Below are 20930 nucleotides of genomic sequence, written 5' to 3'. Positions count from 1 at the left end.
AAGAAGACAGGTCTTCTGTCTCTAGTGACCCTTCAAGCTGGTACAACTTCCATATCAAACGACCTTTATTTAAAACCAAATGGACGAATCCGCAACAGAACGACATGCATTTGAGGTGGTAGATCTCGGGGATATGCATGGAAAAATATTAAAATAACATAATGGGTCCCCGAAGAGAGAACAATTTTTTTTATAATTTTAATGCCTTTTGAAATAAATGTGTAAATATTTGTTTTAAAATAAGAATTGAAAATGAACAATAACAGCAAATAATTTTTCCGTGTAATGTATAAAATAAGACTGACACAATTTTTATTATGATAATCAATGTTCACAGAAAAATAATTGTTTATTTAATGGCCACTTGTTTTTTGTTTTGTTTTTTTATATAAAAGTTTTGTTTAGACTGTACTGTTTTAGAGACAATACAGAGAGAAAAACAAATAAATCGTGCAAACAGTTTTTTTTCAGAAACGTTTTATATTTAATGCGTTTCCCTCGGTTTAAGTTTCTAACCCCGATTTTGTTTTTTGTCCATGGATTTATGAGTTTTTAACAGCGATATACTACTGTTGCCTTCATTACTCAGGTTTCATTATATCATGTTTAGACTAAACATCCGTTATAAACAGTTGGAGCAACGATATTGATTTTTTTTAGGAAATCTGTTCTTGATGGTGTCAATTCTGATTTTTTTTCTATTGGACCATTTTTAACCAAACGTTGATCTAGTGAATAATCCATATGATATTTAGTATAAAGTTTGTGTTTTCTTTAATCTGTAAACAAACATAGCTCTCATAGCCAAAAATAGTATAAAAAAAACCCATCAAAGCTAATTAAAAAAGGAAGTTTAAACTCTGACAAAAACAACGAAACAAGTGAAACAAAACTGTCACATTCCTGACTTGGTACAGGCAGAACCCCTAGAACTTGGTGGCTTAAACTGGATTTTATAGCTTACTAAAGCTGTCAGACAACCGATACACAATCTCTATCTATTCAACCAAATTTCGCAAATTTCGCAGCTTTCTTAATATTTCACCTTAAGTTAAACTTTATAGGAATCAGGTAATTCATGAATTGAACGTGTATCATCTTTATACATGCCAATTTTTAACCTATGTGTGAAGTCTTGTAAGGAAATACTAACGTTTGAAAAACAAATACTGCTAAAAAAAAATTAATAAGTATAGCATGGAGTGTATTATCTTCAAATGTTAATGCAAACTCAAGGACAAGTAAATTTTGACTCGTCACATATGTATGTGTCTCTTTCAACAAAAGTTAAAATTCTGCAAATGTGTTGGTTAGTGAAAGTAAAAATTACATCAAAACAACTATGTTTTGACAGGGAAGGGCTACTTTTTCATATGTTATAAACACGAGTTGCTGCATTGGTTGTCTGACATCTAATCCTCAAACTTGTACGAGTTCTTTCTTTTGATGGGTATGAATCGCCGTTCTATATTTCCATACTCCTACATAGTACGGGATAATGTGCTATATACAAATATACACCATTTAAAAACTCATATCAACACACAAAAGAACGTGTCACAAATCCACAAATTAATGCACAAATGTACAACGGTAACAGGGAAAAGTAAAATAACAAAAGTATAGCACTTGTTTGTCATTTGACATCTTTATACATCGTGCAGTACAGTGCACTCGATTAAGAAGGATGATCGCGTAATGTTCATCATTTATCCATGCCTAAAACACTAGTTGCCATTATATGCTAGTTGTTTGGACATTAGCTCTTTTTACAGTTGCCTTGTATTGCCAAAGCTGGGTGAGCAACCCAAACAGACATAATAGATCAATGTGACAATAATTGGATCCAGCAGTCATAACTGCATCAACATACATCACAGATTTACAACACAACGGACTAAAAACTTTAACATTCATACAAACAAATAAATCAAACAAGGACAACATTCAGCTTCTTTACTGTTAGCTTGGTCAGTCTTCTAATACTCTAGATAACTTTTAGAATATTACTCCAAATTCGTTGTATAGCGCCTAACTGGTGGCATTCAAGTTTAAATTTTCCCAATGAAAAGAAATCCAGTGGAATGGAAGAAATTGTCGAAAATCTTCAACAATGAGAAAACTCAACACTTCAGTGTTATGTTGTTTTTCTCTTATAATTGATGTTTCCCTCAGTTTTAATTTGCAACCCCGATTTTTATTTTTCTTAATCGATTTATGACTTTTGAACAGCGGTATACTACTATTGCCTTTATCCATATCGAATAGTTAGATATAAAAATGTGTCTAATTTAGAACAAAACAATTTACAAAAAAACAAATATGATAAATATGAACCAATGACAACCACTAGCTCCTAATTTGGGACAGGTAAAAAAGAAATAGGATAGGGTTAAAAACATTTTTGAAAGTGCTTACCCTCACCTAACCTGGAACAGTAGTGTAACAGCACTGCACAACAACTAACTATACAAAACATAGGGGAAAAATAAATATGAGAAACAGCAGTAGATGGCAATCACTCAATAACAATAATGCCTACAAAACATTGGGTCTAATATCCATTATAAGGTCAGTAATATGTGATCAGTAATTATTCATTACACAATTAAACACCAAATGTAATGGACATAAACACAAGGAAAAAACTAGAGGCTCTTTATTGTGTCATTCATCTTGGTCTATGTGAATATTAAACAAAAGAAGCAGATGGATTCATGACAAAATTTTGTTTTGGTGATGGTGATGTGTTTGTACATCTTACTTTACTGAACATTCTTGCTGCTTATAATTATCTCTTTCTTTAATGAACTTGGCCCAGTAGTTTCAGTGGAAAATGTTTGTAAAATTACAAATTTTATGAAAATTGATAAAAATTGACTATAAAGGACAATAAACTCCTTAGGGGGTCAATTGACAATTTTGGTCATGTAACCTTATTTGTAAATCTTACTTTGCTGAACATTATTGCTGTTTACAGTTTATCTCTATCTATAATAATATTCAAGATAATAACCAAAAACAGCAAAATTACCTTAAAATTACTAATTCAGGTGCAGCAACCTAACAAAGGGTTATCCAATTCATCTGAAAATTTCAGGGCAGTTAGATGTAGACCTGATTATCAATTAAACCCCCATGTCAGATTTGCTGTAAATGCTTTGGTTTTTGAGTTATAAGCCAAAAAACTGCATTTTACCCCTATGTTCTATTTTTAGCCATGGTGGACATCTTGGTTGGTTCACCGGATCACTGGACACATTTTTTAAACTAGATACCCCAAAGATGATTGTGGCCAAGTTTGGACTAATTTGGCCCAGCAGTTTCAGAGAAGATTTTTGTAAAAGATAACTAAGATTTACGAAAAATGTTTAAAAATTGACTATAAAGGGCAATAAACTCCTCAAGGGGTCAACTGACCATTTCGGTTATGTTGACTTATTTGTAAATCTTACTTTGCTGAACATTATTGCTGTTTACAGTTTATCTCTATCTATTTTGTCATGAATCCATCCTCTTCCTTTGTTTAATATTCACAAAGACCAAGGTGAGCGACACAGTCTCTTTAGAGCCTCTAGTTTGAGAATACATGATTGCATCAGATATACATGTCAGATAGACAGTCCTAGAAAAAATTTGGTTACAGTTCATTCATGGGGAAGAATTATAAGAAATAAACAGATGATACCAAGGTAATTTCTAAAATAAGACTTTAGTCACATAACAGAAAACATAAAACATGAATACGTGAACAAGGGAACTGATCTTTAAATGGCCAGTCAACTAAATATTTTATTTCATTTATTTATTTTTATTTAATATGTTATTTAAGACTAACAATAAGACATGCATTTACAAAATATAGTAAAACATTATCACAGATAGTAACAAATAAAACTGGAGACAAGATTTCATTAGAAAAAACAACCTGAATAATAAAAAGCTAAACAATTTCAATGTTATGATGACAGTGAATGGAATTTTGTATAAAAATATTGTCAATTTTTCAACTTGATCTGAATAACAGTATAAGATTGGGCAAAATTTCATTTAATTTTTTCTTGATTTGATGTGTGTGGAAGGAAGACAAGAAAGAAAATCATATTTCATGGTACATGTCTTGACAGTCATATAACAATGGAATTAAAATTATAAACATATAGTCCCTGATTTCAAAAGGTAATCAACGCGCAAAAATACAAACATCCTTAATTTATAAATTCTTTCTTTTTTTAGTTTTTCTAACATATAAATGCAAAATGTATTTTTCCTTACTTTTTTTTATTTATTTAAATACAACATTTGACAATTCAAAACACAAGATAGGAACCTTTAAAATGAAGACATTTAACCATTTACAATTGCAAATAAGCTTTTATCTATTCTTTTAAAAAAAATAAAGCTGGACGGAATGTTATATTAACAAAAATTGTATGCTAAAATTTTAAAATCTCAAGTCCTTGAATAACTATCAATACAAACCCTCTATTTAATAAACATTAAATATTTTTTAAGGTATGAAATGGAATAAAAATAAATACAATTAAAACATGATCGAGTAAACAAAATTAACAAATAGAGGTCCAACAAAAATATGTACTAGGCATGAAAAAAAAATTGATGAACTACAACAGCATCAGAAGACATTTGGCAGGTCATGGCTACAGTTGTAAAATGATTATAAAACATATTTACTACTCGAAGAACATTACATAAATATCCTCAATATTCTTTAAAATTACAAAGTAAAATTTCAATTTTCAAAGTAAAAATATTATAATTAGTATCTTTTACCACCATGGCCAGCCTAGTACATGTATAGAGAAAAACATATACTCCTGTAATATGATATTGGCCCACTCTCTATTTCCCAAAATGAGAGAAATTAAAATAAAGAGTCCTTTAATTTGTCATCATTTAAAATTAAAACAAATCCCTGATACTCTGTACCTATGTTGTTCTTCTAAATCAAAATATCTTTTATTAAAAAAAATAATATTTATGAATTGAGAAAATTATCTGGATGGATTTCATACCAAACACATGACAAGATTTAGTTTTGTTTCTTCAGATCTAAGTATATCAAATAACTTAGCCTTAAAAAACAAATATTGGATAGACAATTATAAGCCTTGAATCATTTTTCATCAAAAACTCTCTATTTGTTTCTTTAAACAAGTATTTATAACACATAACAGAATTTAGCTGTAGTACATATATATATATTCTATATCATATAAATGTTTTAAAATGCAAAAAATGCAAATAGCTTTCTACTATCCCTGTTTCTATATCTAACACTTAAAGCTTGGTCCCTATGACAGTATATTTACTATTCTAAGATCTAATATATTAATAGTTCAATGGGCCTCTTTATTACAGTTCTGGGAATCTGTTTCACATCATACTTCACCATTCTTTATGAGAAGAATCCTGTAAAAAACAAATATAAAATCAAGCATTAATGACAACGTTTTTTTCTTCTTATTGGGGGAAAAGATTAGATTAATGATATCATGGCAAGGTTCCTTACCACAAAGCAAATACTTGATGCTAAGGAAAGAGGTGTCACCTAATGTATCAAAATTTGTAATGTCTCTCCAATTTATAAGAAGTGAGAGGGGATAGGATCTTTATCGGGACTCTGAGATCGGGTGTTTTTTAGCTCGAGATTTCGGGAATTACGCTTTCGGGATCCGGGGAATATTTTTATCGAATTTCGGGACCTCAGGATTTTGTATTTTTAAGCCTGGGATTTCGGGATCTGGTGTTTTTAAGCCCTGGATTTCGGGATCAGGACCCCTCCTATCCCCCCTCAGTAGTCAATCAATACTATCAATTACCTTTTTTCTTCTTCTCTGCAGGTGCTGGTTGTTGTTCTCCTAACAAAGCTAAACATAAATCTTTGTAGTCACCACTCACATCATCCTAAAATGTAAAATTGTTTTCTTCAAATGTCATCTACTTTAGAACATTATTTGGAACAAAATGATTTGTTTTATAAATTCTGAATGGAAGATAGATGTACCAGATTAATGAAATACAATATTGAATTCAAATTGTGTAGCAGAATCTAAAAACTAACATAATTTAAAATCATATTTATTTTCAATCATATATTTTAATATAAAACAGAACATCAATCATTGGAATGGAATGTTTATAATATTTTTATAGCATTGCATCGGGCTCATTATAACAAAAATCTTTTTTTTCAAGTAAATTAACTTGAAAAAATCTATATAATTAAATTCATCTTGTTCTGAAACCAAATGGATTTGATTTTTTTTTTATTTCCTTTTAAGTTTTAGTACGGACTACCTTCATTTATATATCTGCATTATGTCTCATTGGCGTTTGCCCTGTATCTATTTTGGTGCCATTGTAACGGAATAATTGCTTCTGGAGTAAGATTCCAAGTAATGTCAAATCAAAGACTTTTAGAGTTTTTTTTCAATGCTATGCATTTGAAGTAAGAGCAAACACTTGTTGCTTTTTATTGATCTGTCCTGATTGGATGACAAATCTTCTTCTGGTTTATTGCTTTGTGAATTATTAATGTAAATCTCAATTCTGTGGATATGTATTACCAATGTTATTTCAACTGATAAGGCAGAGCCTATGTTTTAATTTGCAGAAGGAAAGTCTATTTGAAGATGTGTGAAATAAGGTTGATTGCCATTATATTTATTATTGATTTCTAATCACCAATCAGTGTCACCAAAGGGATATACAAAAGAAATAAGTGAATGATATGGGACGAATAACTGGACACTTCAATTATGATTTTATCCTGAAACTCCTGTCTATAGATGGACTGGTCTTTAATAAGCAAACCGTTAAACCCCACCCAGTCAAATGAAATAATTTAAGTAATATAGTACAAAAAAAGTCAATTGATATTATATCATAACATGTCTTGTAAATGGTTTTAAGATCGAATTGCATACAGTTAAAAGGTTGATACGGAGTAATTAACATCCATCCATCAATATTTTTATTCCTATACTTACACTGATAAACATAGCCAGTGTTTGTTTGTATTTTTTCTGGAATTCTTCTTTGATTTGAACCATGTCTACTTCACATCTAGACACTAGTACTCTACATAGTGTATCATCATCAGTACCCAAGCCCTTCATAGATTTGTATAACTCATCACAGAAATGAGAACTCTTGTTTCTGATGCATCTCACTGAATAAAACAAAACAGTACTCAACATTAAAATATAGGGTAAACAAAATCAAATTTAAAATTTTACAGCATAACAAAAATATTCTTTCACTACTCAAATGCAATGCGACTCTAAAAAAAGGTTCATGCCTCCTTTCCGTTTCATAACAAGTCCTGAATGGGTTTGACAAATAACAAAATCTTTGGTTTAATACTTATTGCCGCATTCATTTATTCTATTATTTAATAAATAATATCTGTTCAAATACAAAATCGGATAAACTAATGTTTTAAATAAGTTTGGGTCTAAGTTGAAATGATAATTCAAATTATCATTCTTTTGGCTAACACAACGTTTCTCACATATTTCATATTTTTTTGTTTTGTATCATGAAAATGTTTGCTAAAAAAAAAAGGGTAAGTACAATTTAGAAATTATATAAAACAAACTTTCATTTTAAGAAGTTTGTAACTCTTTTTATATCTGAATATTTACTCTGAATGAAAAAAACAAAAAATCAGAACATACCAACAGCTAAGAATCCTTTGAGTAAGTCCCCAGACATTTCACTCTTGAGAGTATCTTCTATATCTTTATTGGCTGCCTTAGCATACTCCTGGAATGTGGCTCGTAACTGAGCAAAACTCCTCGATACCAAAATAACATTAAATCGGGACTCGTCTGTGCCCCATTTCTTTTCTCCAGCATCAACAAGGGCTTGAGCATCTTGTTTAGCCTTGTTTCTATCAAATTCTTTACTTTCATCTCGGTTTGCTTGTAATAAACCAACTAGCAGTCGTTTGAAGCTACCAGAGGTATCGCCAGCCACATCAGCTTCTAACTCTTTGTTATATACTGAAGAAGTAAAAAAAATGTTTTATTCTACATTAATTTTCGTATCATCATTATCGAAATATCAATATAGCAAACAGTTAAGAAGCATATAACTGCAGTTTATACACCATAGATATCAACAAAAACCAAAAAAGTGCAACTAACCATAACAGCCAACATTTATCTTTTCATATATCCTGTATATTGTATGAGATCTGCACATTACATCCTCAGTTGCTTTATTAAGGAAATATTGTCTGATATGTCAAAAGCTTCAACGAAACACATACAAGGTGTTCTAAAAAACTGTTTACACAAAGTTCTGCAAACTTTCATTGACATAAGCATCTTAGACAGCTAAGAAGAATTGCACATCGCAGTTTCTCATGGTTTCTTATCAATATCTCTGGTGAAATAAAGATAAAAAGTAACCTTCAATATGCTGTTCTCTCGAATTTCTTTGCTAACGATTTGTTGTAATTTCATTTACAACCACCTTCAGTTGGCTTTTGTTTAACACTTACGAAATTATATAAATGAGCTTGAAAACTTCAAATCTATATGAATTAATGACTAAATAATAGAACTGAAGTTTTCACGATAAAATCATCCTTTACATGTACAGTTTAAAACTGATACTATTTCCTATACTTACATCTTTTATATGCCTCTTTAAATGCTTTTATCTGTTCATTACTTCTGGTACATATAACTTCTACTAAAACTTGTTCATCTGTACCCAAACCCTAAATACAAGTCAAAACATTAATATAACTTCTACTAGAACCTGTTCGTCTGTACCCAAACCCTAAATACAAGTCAAAACATTAATATAACTTCTACTAGGACCTGTTCATCTGTACCCAAACCCTAAATACAAGTCAAAACATTAATATAACTTCTACTAGAACCTGTTCGTCTGTACCCAAACCCTAAATACAAGTCAAAACATTAATATAACTTCTACTAGAACCTGTTCGTCTGTACCCAAACCCTAAATACAAGTCAAAACATTAATATAACTTCTACTAGAACCTGTTCGTCTGTACCCAAACCCTAAATACAAGTCAAAACATTAATATAACTTCTACTAGGACCTGTTCATCTGTACCCAAACCCTAAATACAAGTCAAAACATTAATATAACTTCTACTAGAACCTGTTCGTCTGTACCCAAACCCTAAATACAAGTCAAAACATTAATATAACTTCTACTAGGACCTGTTCATCTGTACCCAAACCCTAAATACAAGTCAAAACATTAATATAACTTCTACTAGAACCTGTTCGTCTGTACCGAAACCCTAAATACAAGTCAAAACATTAATATAACTTCTACTAGAACCTGTTCGTCTGTACCCAAACCCTAAATACAAGTCAAAACATCAATATAACTTCTACTAGAACCTGTTCATCTGTACCCAAACCCTAAATACAAGTAAAAACATTAATATAACTTCTACTAGAACCTGTTCGTCTGTACCCAAACCCTACATACAAGTCAAAACATTTATAACAGCATTCCATGCTTTCTGTATAAAATAAATTGAGTATATGGCTTTATGTCATGTAAAAAACATATTCTTGAGGTATATAATAAAGTGTATACAATATAAACATATATAAACCAATTTTTATGAATTTAAGAAAAGGTTAGCTTTTACAGTCCATTTAAAAAAAAGTGTTTAGTAACATTTTGTAAAATATAGATATTTTTGAGAATATCAATAAGGATCAGAAATGGGCATACTAAAATTATTTTGAAGTGTAAGCTTTGTCTGCTTAGGTGAAATATATGACCTCTTACAATTCTTTTTTTGTATGGTCTGTTTTTTTCATTTATGGATACATTTCGATACATTTCATTTTGCAATGCAAGGTTTTATTACTTTCAATTTTTTGGAAATATCTTGTTCCTCTTTGTTTTGATTCACAGTTATATTACATTTTGTAATGCATCAATATATCTTAAACCTAATTTTTATTAAGAGGGTGTATTCCTTTTTTGAACTCATGTAGTGAATTTATTTTGTAAATACTGGATAAATGTCAGTACTTGTTTTAGGCTTCAATAAATGAATCAATGAAAATAATGAATTGAATTATGAGTGTAATTACCTGGGTTTTTTCTCAAGTTCAATTTAAAACAATTGTACACCAGAAAATATTTACAACCTCCCTCTGATCAGCCAGATAAATAATACTAGAATTATTTTCATTCATTAGGATAAATTTTGTTAATTAATAATTTTGCTGGGGTTGTTACTGTTTTTTTATGTATATGATTCTCTCCACATATTGTAGTCCATTAAAAATCTGACCTTTAACTTTTGGTATTATGAAATTCAATTTATCCATTGTTTGGAAATACTACCAAATTAATACATAGTAAAGAAACCACACTCAAGTCTTATATATTTCATATTTTTAAACCAGTTGACTTATTTCAGACTATTACATTAATTTTAGTTGTATGCTAACCTTGATGGCTTTGTTGAGATTCATGGCATCAAAATCTGGAGAGCTCATACACAGACCAACACATAGTTTCTTCAATCCTCCACTTAATTCTCCCTTCAACTCATCTATCAAGTCCTGGTAAAACAAATCATTCATAACATTTTATTGTTTTCAAACATGACTTTTTTTTTAAATTTTTAGTTACAACTGATTTGTTGTAATCAGTGATGATTTAATACAACAATTTAAAATTTGGGCTGTTACTTCTATAGACCCTAATTTTGCACACAAGTCAAATTAACGGCTTACTGAATGAAGTTTGCAAAATAAGAATGTTTTCTCAACAACATTAAATGTTTTCTAATGTGACAAAAGGAACTCTATGTCAGATTGCTTTATTTACAGCAATGGCAGAAACTTGATGTTCTAAGAGACGACATTGAAAGTTCAATGTAGGATACAAAACTTCATTCATATATTTTTTTCACTGACCCCCCTACCCCCCTCTTAACTTAATTTGGGGATAATTGATTGATCAATAAGGATATATATAAGTATCGATTTAATTTAACCAAAACGTGCAGCTATTTTGACCCCCACCCACAAACTATTTGAATTAAGTTTTTTATCCTTCATTGATTTTTTGATGTCGTTTCTAACTGCCTTGAAATGTAATTGCCATCTTCAAGTAATTATCAAATGTACCGAAGATTTTTTAAAGTTAAAACTAAATGTGTAATTCATATCAAGTGCAACCTTTTGAAATTTTTAAAATCAATATTCTGTAATGTTAAAATGCCCAATTAATTTACATTTGTGTTAAGGTCATTTGTTAACATGTATATTCATATGCTAAGGACAAACTCATATATTGAAATCACTAAAGGAATTTAATGAAATTAGAAAAAAAAACTATTTACAATTAAGAATTTTCCTTACCTTTCCAACCATAGTTTTAAAAGATTTGGCTATTTCTAATCTCTGAGCATTGTCTCTAAATCCTAGTACATTAATGATAGCTTTTTCATCAGTACCTGAAAAAAGCAAAATGAAGTAACTATTTACAATGCCGCTTTGAATAAAAAATTGCATGTATTAAAATAAATTACTAGTTCAACATAAAACTATTTTAGTTATAAAAAATTCTTTTATGACAAGATATTAATCATTTTTTTTTTACAGTACAAAAAGGTTTAATATTTTGTAATCTTACCAAATCCTTTCATAGCTTTCCTTAAAACTTCTACATCATTTTCTGCATTAAAGTTTTCTGCTGCTTTTACAGTAGGGTCTTCCTATTAAACCAAGTAAAAATAAATCCATGTGTGATATATATTTAAAATTAAATTGTATAGCGATCTATAAATCACCTATCAATCAATTGCAACCAACAACAACAAAAAAAAATATTTCTTTTTTAAAAGCCTACTCATTTTTTTTTAATTTTTAGACACTTTTTGCTAACACTTAATCAAATACAGCCATCACAAGAACTTCCCACATTGACTCTCATTTTCTGGCTTAGAACATAAATCTTTCAGCTATGTGTAGTCGTGAATTAATCAAAATAAGCAAAGACTTTGTTATAACTTGTTTCTAATTCAAATTATAAAAAAAATCTAGTCAAGCAGCCAAGAATCCTTTTCATACCTGAACTGAGAGTACCTTAATTTATGGTGTAAGCCTTTGTTTTATATTAAAGGCCTCATAATGATTTTAAGGTGGTACCCAACACTTTCACTAAAATTTATTTTACTTGTTTAATTTTCATAAACTTTTAACAATGTATTTACTTTGACCCTTTAACAAAAATATAAAAATTTTGAACCTACCGTTTAGTCAGAAAAATTACACTAGTTATATAGCAGTTTGACAAACACCAATTTTGATCATTGAGAAGCTTCATATTTCCTTTACAACACAACATAATTAAAATGTTTAGCTGACTTTACAGAGTTATCTCCCTGTAGTGTTAGGTACCATCTTCAGATGAAGATGAAGATCAGCAACAAAAATGTTGCTCTTTCTCTTCCCATTTATCAAGGATGTGTACAAACTTTATGTTTATTGCAATCTTAACCAAATAAGCTAACATTTAATTAATGCAATTACAGTAAAACCAATTTACCTGTACATCTTCTGATTCCATTTTGACTTCTTCATCAAGTTCTTCTTCTGTTTTATTTTTGACAGCTTCTACGAATGCTTTGCCAGCTAGAAAATTAAAACAGACATTAAGATAATAAAGTTTTCATAATACCAATAAATTGTCAATGTTTCAAAAGAGATCGAGATTCAAACCACTGGAATGTCATAGTTGAATACAGATATATCTGTCATAATATGGGGACGAAGTCCCCAATTACGGTAGAAAATTCAAAAAAAAAAAAAAAAAAAAAAAAAATCGGGAAAATTTCCCGAATTTTTCATTGTACTAATGAACTCAAAATCGTTAACTTTTTTTTTCAGATCTAGTTCCTGTTCCGGTTTTCCCGCATTTGCGCAGAAATCTGTCTTGTTTGCATGAGACTTTGATTTTTTTTTAAATATTTACCAGTCTAGTAAAACATAAGATTGGATCTCAATACAAATTCAATTTTAATAATTGTTTGATATGAAAAAAACGTTACGTTTCCTGATGAAAGCGTTTCTTTTGTTTACATCGAATATGACGTCATAACTTAAAGAACGTCACAACTAATTCCCTAACAACAGAACCAAAAACGGGAACGTTACGCACGGTATTTCCCTCTCCTTTATCAACATTTTGAATTAAAAATATAATACATACAGACTTCGTCCCCATTCACAGGTTATGCCTGCCTCATATTACAATATCCAGATTATGATAAGCTGTGCAGATCATTATAATTCTGATATTTTTCATGATTTTATAAAATTATAAAAAAGTGTATATAATATGTGTATAATATTGGTGTTCTGTAGTATTCTTCATCACATGAGAATCTGCTGTGGATTCATTATTATTCGGTGAATACAATTTTCCTGGATTTTGTGTGAACTAGTGAAACATGAAGGCTTGTACACAGATTTCGACAAAACCACTAAATTAAATAGCTATGACCATGTAAGTTTTTCTCAATTCATGAAATCAATGAATCCTCAGTATATGTGGGTATCACCATCCCAGTAGTCAACACTTCAGTGTTGACATGAATATCAATAATGTGGTCATTTTTATAAATTTCCTGTTTACAAAACTTTGAATTTTTTGAAAAAGTAAGATTTTTCTTTTCCCAGGCATAGATTTCCTTAGCCGCATTAGGCACAACTTTTGGGAATTTTAGATCCTCAATGCGCTTCAACTTTGTACTTGTTTGGCTTTATAAATATATATACTTCGATATGAGCGTCACTGATGAGTCTAATGTAGATGAAACACACGTCTGGCGTACTAAATTATAATCCTGGTACCTTTAATAACTAATTATAAATAAAAAGCACAAAAAAGGTTTTCCCAAATATCTTTTTAATACCCTGAAACTGAAACATTTTTGACGACCAAATATCGTACAACATAATATCATATACAAATATAAATTTATGATATGATAGCACAAATAGCAATCTTACAAAAACAATCACAAATTCACAAAGAAGAAAGTTTTTAAATATGACCATGAACTGGTACTTACATTTAGCTGCTGTTTCAGGTGGTGGACCTCCATTTATTATGGATAATATTATATTTCTGTAGTCTCCACTTAAATCATCCTATGAAATATAAGGCATAATTCCAATACTTTAAATGTGAGAAAGAGATTTATCTAAAACTTTAAAGAATATTAATAAAATTCAGACTAAGAAAAAAACGTGATCCCAAAGGTTGACCAAATTTTGATTACTTTTGTCATTGTAAAATAAAAATTATTCACACAAATACCCCCAAAAAATATATAATCATAAAAATGATACCAAAAGATTAGTTGAAAATCAATTAAGTAGATAATAATAAAACTCTGTGTAGTGAATTAATGCTGTTGTGTTTTTTATCGAGACTCCTATAGTGGATACTTTGGTGTTGTTTTAATTAACACTGTCAAACAACAACATTCCATGAGACTGCAGTAGCATTATTTAAATTATATTTGCCATGTTTTGTCATCTGGACTATTTATGTAAAGAAATTATTTTTTTTAGCTGCCTGGAAATAATGTTACTACATTTTTTGTTCTGGTTTTTAAGTTATAAAAATACTTTATCTACTGTAGAACTTTCATTCAATTAAACCAAGTATTTTTGACACATGTTTATCTGTTTATTAGATTTAAAGGTCTTGAAGTCAATGTTGATAATAAGGAATAACTGCTTGATTCCTGTCATTCTAACTTATATATTTGTATATTGTAACTGAAATGGGTAACATTTTTTGGTTAACTTACAGCCACAAATTGTTCCAGAGTTTGTCCAGTAAGTTTCTGGAATTCTTCTTTAATCTGTACCATGTCTATCTCACATCTAGACACAACAATTCTGACAAGTGTATCATCATCAGTACCCAATCCTTTCATAGTCTTCTGTAATTGTCTGGCAAAATGGCCAGCTTTGTTCTTTACACATCGTACTGAAAAAAATCATATTCAATGTCAATTGACTTTTCATTGGACTATGGAAATAATTTTGTTTTGGACTTTTTAACTGGTTCATATAGGTGTGAATCACCATTACAGAGTACATATAAATATCTGATATCAAGTTTGAATTCTTTATCTAATTATACCTTCAGTTAATAACAAAAATAAAATGTTAATTGTTATACTGTTTGGTGTCCATCCAAGAAAATAACCAGATTTCACCTTTTTTAAATTATGTGTTGTACAGGCTAGATCTTTCAAAAAGATATGGGTAAAAACTCTAATAATAAGAAAATCACAAAATGTTTGATACCCAACCAAAAACCATTTGAAACATTTAAAAAACTAACCTATTGTTAAGAATCCTCTCAATAAGTCTCCTGACATTTCACTCTTCAAAGCATCCTCAATATCCTTCTTTGAAATTTTCTTATATTCTTCAAAAGTTGCCCTGAGTTGTGGATAACTCCTTGATACAAGAATGACATTAAATCTAGATTCATCAGTTCCCCACTTCTTTTCCCCTGCTTCATACATAGCTTTTGCGTCTTGGTGAGCTTTGTTTCTGTCAACCTCATTACTGTCACTACGATTAGACTGACATAGTCCAACTAAGAGACGCTTCAAATGTCCTGATGTGTCTCCTATAATGTCTTTTTCTAATTCTTTGTTAAATTCTAAAAGGTATGAAGTATTATCATTAGGGAAATACTAGATCACAAATAAGAAGTACTGTCAAGTCAGAAATTATTGCAAAGTTTTTATTTTTGCGAAAAATGTAAGAGGGATATAATTGAAATAATCAAAACTCACATTTTGAAATTTTGAATATGAATTAAAAAGGATTTTTCTCAATTTTGTACATATAAAAATTGCATTTTAGTCTTAAATTACAAAATCGCAATAATAAATGCACACAATAATTTCTGAATTTACAGTAATTACTGAATAGGGTAAATTTTACTTAATAAGGGGGCTAACGGGTCTAAATCATTTTTTTTCCTTAATATTAGATTTCGCTATATTTTTCATAAATGAACTTTATCTTATAATTAATAGAAAAATAAAATTAAAAAATGGGGTCACCGTTCATTTATGCTCTCAATCTGCCTTCGAAAAAGCATACATTTTTGTAAAGGTGCTTTTTTTTCTGTTGAACTAATAGGAGATACAGAGGTAATATTTAAATAAAAAAAAAGAACTATATTACAGAAATTGCTCAAATTTTACAATAGTTTAATTCAAAAACACCTTATTTGAAAATAATAATAAAAGATATAGGTCACCGATGAGTTAAAAAAGATATTTCAAATTTAATGCAAACAAATTGCATTTTGCACCAAAGGGAGATAATTTGGATTTTTTACAATGATATATAAATTGTTGGGGCCAAAATGAATTGATTTTTTTGAATTATTTTGTACCATATGATATTGTAACAATAAGTAAAGTCATGAATAAAATTTGAAATGTATTTTTTTCTGAAATTTGTTACCCTCAACCCTCAATAAGCCATTTTTGTTTGAATAATGCAAATTATCTCCCTTTGAAATTTTTATTTTGTTGTGTTGTTTGTTGTAAAGTCAAATGGTTTGTTCTGTTTGAAGCCTTTTGACCATTTTTTTTAAAATTATTTAGGAAGAAAATCAGACCATATTGAATTTCTTATGCATATGCTTGTATTTTAATTTCAAAATGATTTCCTAAAAATAATCTTACTTTCTTTGTACACTCTTTTGATTTCTGTTATTTGAGCATTTGATCTTGTACATAAAATTTCTATCAACACATCTTCATCAGTTCCAAGGCCCTGAAAACATAATTACAGTATGGTCAATAAAAGATTTTAAATTAAATGAAAATTAACTAAAATAAACTTAACAATATCAAGAAAAGAAATTTGTTTAAATTGGCTGAAAGTATACAATGCAAAGACAAATGTAGAAAACAAAAGATTTTCATCATAAGAAACTTTTCCTAGATATCAGATTAAACCAAAAACATATATTTGACTCACCTGATTTGTATGTAAAAATTGCCCAAAGCATTCTTTATAAATTTCATATTCCAGGGTATTTAATTGAAAAGAGAAACAGCATTACTTTACAAATTCGAGACCTTTTCATAAAATATATATATTTAATACCTTAATTGCTTTGCGTAGCAAGTAAGCATCATATTGAGCTGGCTGCATCAACAATGCTTTACATGTATCCAGAAATCCTCCACTTAATTCACCCTTCAAATCTTCTATCAAATCCTGCAATGAAAATCAATTGTTAAAACAAAACCATGAGCTTTTTCACAAAACATAATCCTTTTATTCAAATTTGTCTACATGTCATGTTTTATTTTTTTTTAACTATTCATAAATGAGGCTTATACATGTATAAACAAACAAACAGACATAGCAATCCTAACAGAAGAATGAAAAGAACACTATTTTTTTCATATGATGGATTGATACAATTGGTAAGAAATCTAACCGCATGGTTTTTTTTATACTTTTTTGAAATCGTAAATTTCACTTTTCTGCAATGCCAAAGCATTTTGAGACCTCACCAGCTTTGCATATCAAGTAAGAGTTATATTCTGTTGACTGCATCAAAATACTGAATTCCCAGGAAAAATCCAAAACAGAAAGACCCTAATCAAATGGCAAAATCTAGAATTCAAACACATCAAACATATGGATAACAACTGTCATATTCCTCACTTGGTACAGACATTTTCTCATGTAGAAAATGGTGGTTTAAACCTGGTTTTATAGTTTTATAGTTTTCTGGCTAACACACACCAACCATAGTTCAGTGCACAACAAACATTTATGTTCTGTGAACATTGGACTTGTTTGATCCTTAATATGTCATGTATCCTATTTTGATCATATCATATCCACTCTTTCCACATAAAAAATTCAAGGCCAGTACCACAAAAGCTAGACTATTACCTTTCCAAACATTGTTTTGTACGTAGTATATATTTCATGTCTTTGAGGATTAGATCTGTATGCTAACACATTGATGATGGAATCTTCATCAGTCCCTGTAAAATAAATAACATGCTGTGAATTAAGGAAATTATTGCGAAGTTTATTTTAAATAAATGCTAATAATGCAACTGAGTGAGTATAGCAATGATAAAAACTTGCATTCTTATATATGATTCTATATCTGTATGCAGATTTTTTCTGACATCGCAATAATAAATCCTGCATTTTGTCCATTTTTCTAAAATTTGCAATTACAAATACATGCATTATTTTTTAAATTTACAATAATGTCTTGAGGATGAACTTAGGTGAGGTTTTGGAATTTGTGTCAAATGTTTGGACTCCTTGGTGTTTTTCCATACAATACAATGAAAATATTTTGCCCCATAACACCCATTTATCCTTTCATACAAGACTTTTAAAATAGCTCATGAAAGGTCATTTACTAAAATTTTAGAAGATTCTTAATTTTCTTTCTTTTGTTTTGAGACCTAATAATACCAATGCAAATATAAGGTAAAAGTCTGAGTCTGCCTTTTCACGCCATATTCTAAATCTCAAATATCTCGTAAAGGATGTCCATGACCTGTCAATATTTTTAGCTTATTTTTATCCTTAATTGATGCTCTACCAGTTTATAGTATTAATTTTAACTTCTTAATCTATTAATTTTCACCTAAGTACACCCTTAAGGATGTTGTTTTTGATAATTTGTCAAGATATTCGGAATTGTTTGATCTATATATATTGGCATTAAAAATTTTTCTCCTAACTTCTACTTTTCTTTTCATGCATATAGTTCAGAAAGCCATTTCCAAGATCTTTCAAAATCCTTGATACATTTACATAGTATATAATTCTATGCTAAATGTTTAAAATTAAAAGTAAACATAAGAGAGAGTCACTTCCAGACAAATTTGATGGCTTATATCTCAAAAACAAGAAACGTATATATTTCCCCTCCTTTTTAGTAATTCAAATAACATCAATCATATTTTCTTTTTTTTTATGAAAGTTTGCATACCATTTGTTTTCAATAAAATAAGAATTTTATGTGCACCAAAACTTATGTAAAATGATTAACTGCCATGCATGCAGATAAACTCCTAACAGTTATCTCCTAAGATAAACTAGCGGAAGAAAAATACACTATGAAATTGATGTCTAGAACACTAACACTAATGATGTTACTTTCAAATTTCTTTTTAATTTAGTTCAACCCATTTATCAGCTTGTCATTTGAAAGTAAATTAAATAAATCCAATTTAACACTATGTAGTAACTTTTACTTACCAAGCCCTTTCATAGCATTTCTTAAGACTTCAGCATCTTGTTCAGCATTGAATTTATCATAAGGTCTCACTGTACCTTCAGTCTGCAAATATATCAATCCCTAACATGACTGCTACCATGCCTTTATACTTTAAAGTGTTTTGTTTTGGTTGTTTGTTTGTATGTATGATTCAAGTCTAGTGTGTGGCAATTGGAAGTCTTCAAATAACATGAAAACTTGAGGTAGAATTCACAATTCCATAACCTATGCTCTATAATTGTGTAGATATTGCAGTCTATATTTACTCTGGAAAATTCCAACAATCAAATAGATAGGAAACACAAAATTGAGATATACATGCCAATATGTACTCATCAGCTGTTGGTGGTAGGTACAATCTGTTGTACTGTCCAAAACATTATTGTGATTTTTTGTGTATCATTGTATTTATCACTACCTATTGTAAGTTTTCTGTAAATCTTGTGATTTTTTTCAGAACTGAAAGTATCCAATACTGTATACAAATAGTATACAGAGGTTTTATTTTCAAATGTTAAAAAATGCGGTTTTGGATAATTTAATGTATATGAAAAAACAATTCTACTGTTGATTGCAGATCCGCTAAATTGATTTTCAGAGCTTAAATATAACATGTAAATTTTAATCTACATTAAAAAGAATCCTGAACATGACATATTGTCCACAATATGCATGAAATGTTTGCAATTAGACATTTAACAAACAACAATTAATCAATATAGAAGACATATATTTGTTATCCTATGAGAAAAATTTCATTATATGGTTATACAAATATGGATGCTCCACAATCAGAACACCCGTGATGTGTTTTTTTGTATTAATAAGAATGTTCTTGTAAAGTGAAGTTGTTTCTTTTAAATCATATCTTGAACTTATGTTGTTTTTTGGTGTTTGATTAATATTCTTTCCAACGCTGCTTCACAACAAAGTCTCAAATTCCCTCTAATATTTGTATACCTCTAAGTTTTCTGTTTCCATGGCAAAATATGGATCAGACTTTTTAGGTGGGGGTGTTTCTTTCGGTTTTGGTTTCCCGTTTCCATTTGTCTTTTTCTTTGGTTCTACTTTAGGCTCAACTTTGGGTGGTTTTCTAACAGATCCCCCTGGCAAATACAAAGAAGACACTAGTGAGGATAGAGTTCAATACTTTTATTATCTAATTCATATTTCATTTGCATGAAATCATCAAATATTCATGATGGTGAAATATTGAAATATAAAATGCATAAATGAATTCACTTGTCATTTTAAATTAAAAAAATACATAAAAATACATCAATGAAATATTGATATACTAAAATATCACAGGTATTGCTTTTTATCTTAAGACTGTAAATAAATTTATTATAAAAAAAGAATATGTATTCATAAAACGGACCTCAGTGTAAATCAACTTTTTTACAATACACAAGGTAAATTCTTACAGAGATATATTAGACAAGCTAAAAATGCTAAAAGAAGTAGGAAGCATTACACAAAACAACGAACGAAAGGACGCACAGACCAGAAAACATAATGCCCCTCTACTATCGTAGGTGGGGCATAAAAAGAAGTCCTGT

General features: G+C 29.5%; 1 protein-coding gene across 2 annotated transcripts in view; it reads right to left on the bottom strand.

Annotated features, from left to right (window-relative positions):
• Window positions 1–3882: 3882 nt before the first annotated feature.
• LOC134708404 (annexin A6-like) overlaps window positions 3883–20930 on the bottom strand; it is a 26907-nt gene continuing 9859 nt past the window's right edge. Inside the window, exons 9-25 of one of the 2 annotated variants that reach the window (XM_063568902.1) lie at window positions 20329–20474; window positions 19350–19431; window positions 18015–18109; window positions 17211–17324; window positions 16784–16874; window positions 15415–15741; window positions 14873–15054; window positions 14126–14204; window positions 12598–12683; window positions 11683–11764; window positions 11409–11503; window positions 10491–10604; window positions 8665–8755; window positions 7704–8030; window positions 7014–7195; window positions 5844–5928; window positions 3883–5433 (exon numbers count right to left, since the gene is read on the bottom strand). In XM_063568902.1, coding sequence (XP_063424972.1) covers window positions 5420–5433; window positions 5844–5928; window positions 7014–7195; window positions 7704–8030; window positions 8665–8755; window positions 10491–10604; window positions 11409–11503; window positions 11683–11764; window positions 12598–12683; window positions 14126–14204; window positions 14873–15054; window positions 15415–15741; window positions 16784–16874; window positions 17211–17324; window positions 18015–18109; window positions 19350–19431; window positions 20329–20474 — 2192 coding nt within the window. In that variant the 3' untranslated portion in view covers window positions 3883–5419. The remainder of the gene's footprint in view (window positions 5434–5843; window positions 5929–7013; window positions 7196–7703; window positions 8031–8664; window positions 8756–10490; window positions 10605–11408; window positions 11504–11682; window positions 11765–12597; window positions 12684–14125; window positions 14205–14872; window positions 15055–15414; window positions 15742–16783; window positions 16875–17210; window positions 17325–18014; window positions 18110–19349; window positions 19432–20328; window positions 20475–20930) is intronic. The other variant, XM_063568901.1, reaches the window with a different exon arrangement.

The sequence above is a fragment of the Mytilus trossulus genome, chromosome 2 (genome assembly GCF_036588685.1).
Source record: "Mytilus trossulus isolate FHL-02 chromosome 2, PNRI_Mtr1.1.1.hap1, whole genome shotgun sequence".
Lineage (NCBI taxonomy): Eukaryota > Metazoa > Mollusca > Bivalvia > Mytilida > Mytilidae > Mytilus > Mytilus trossulus.
Note: the sequence above shows the minus strand (reverse complement) of the source record. Positions and strands in the feature narration are given on the sequence as shown.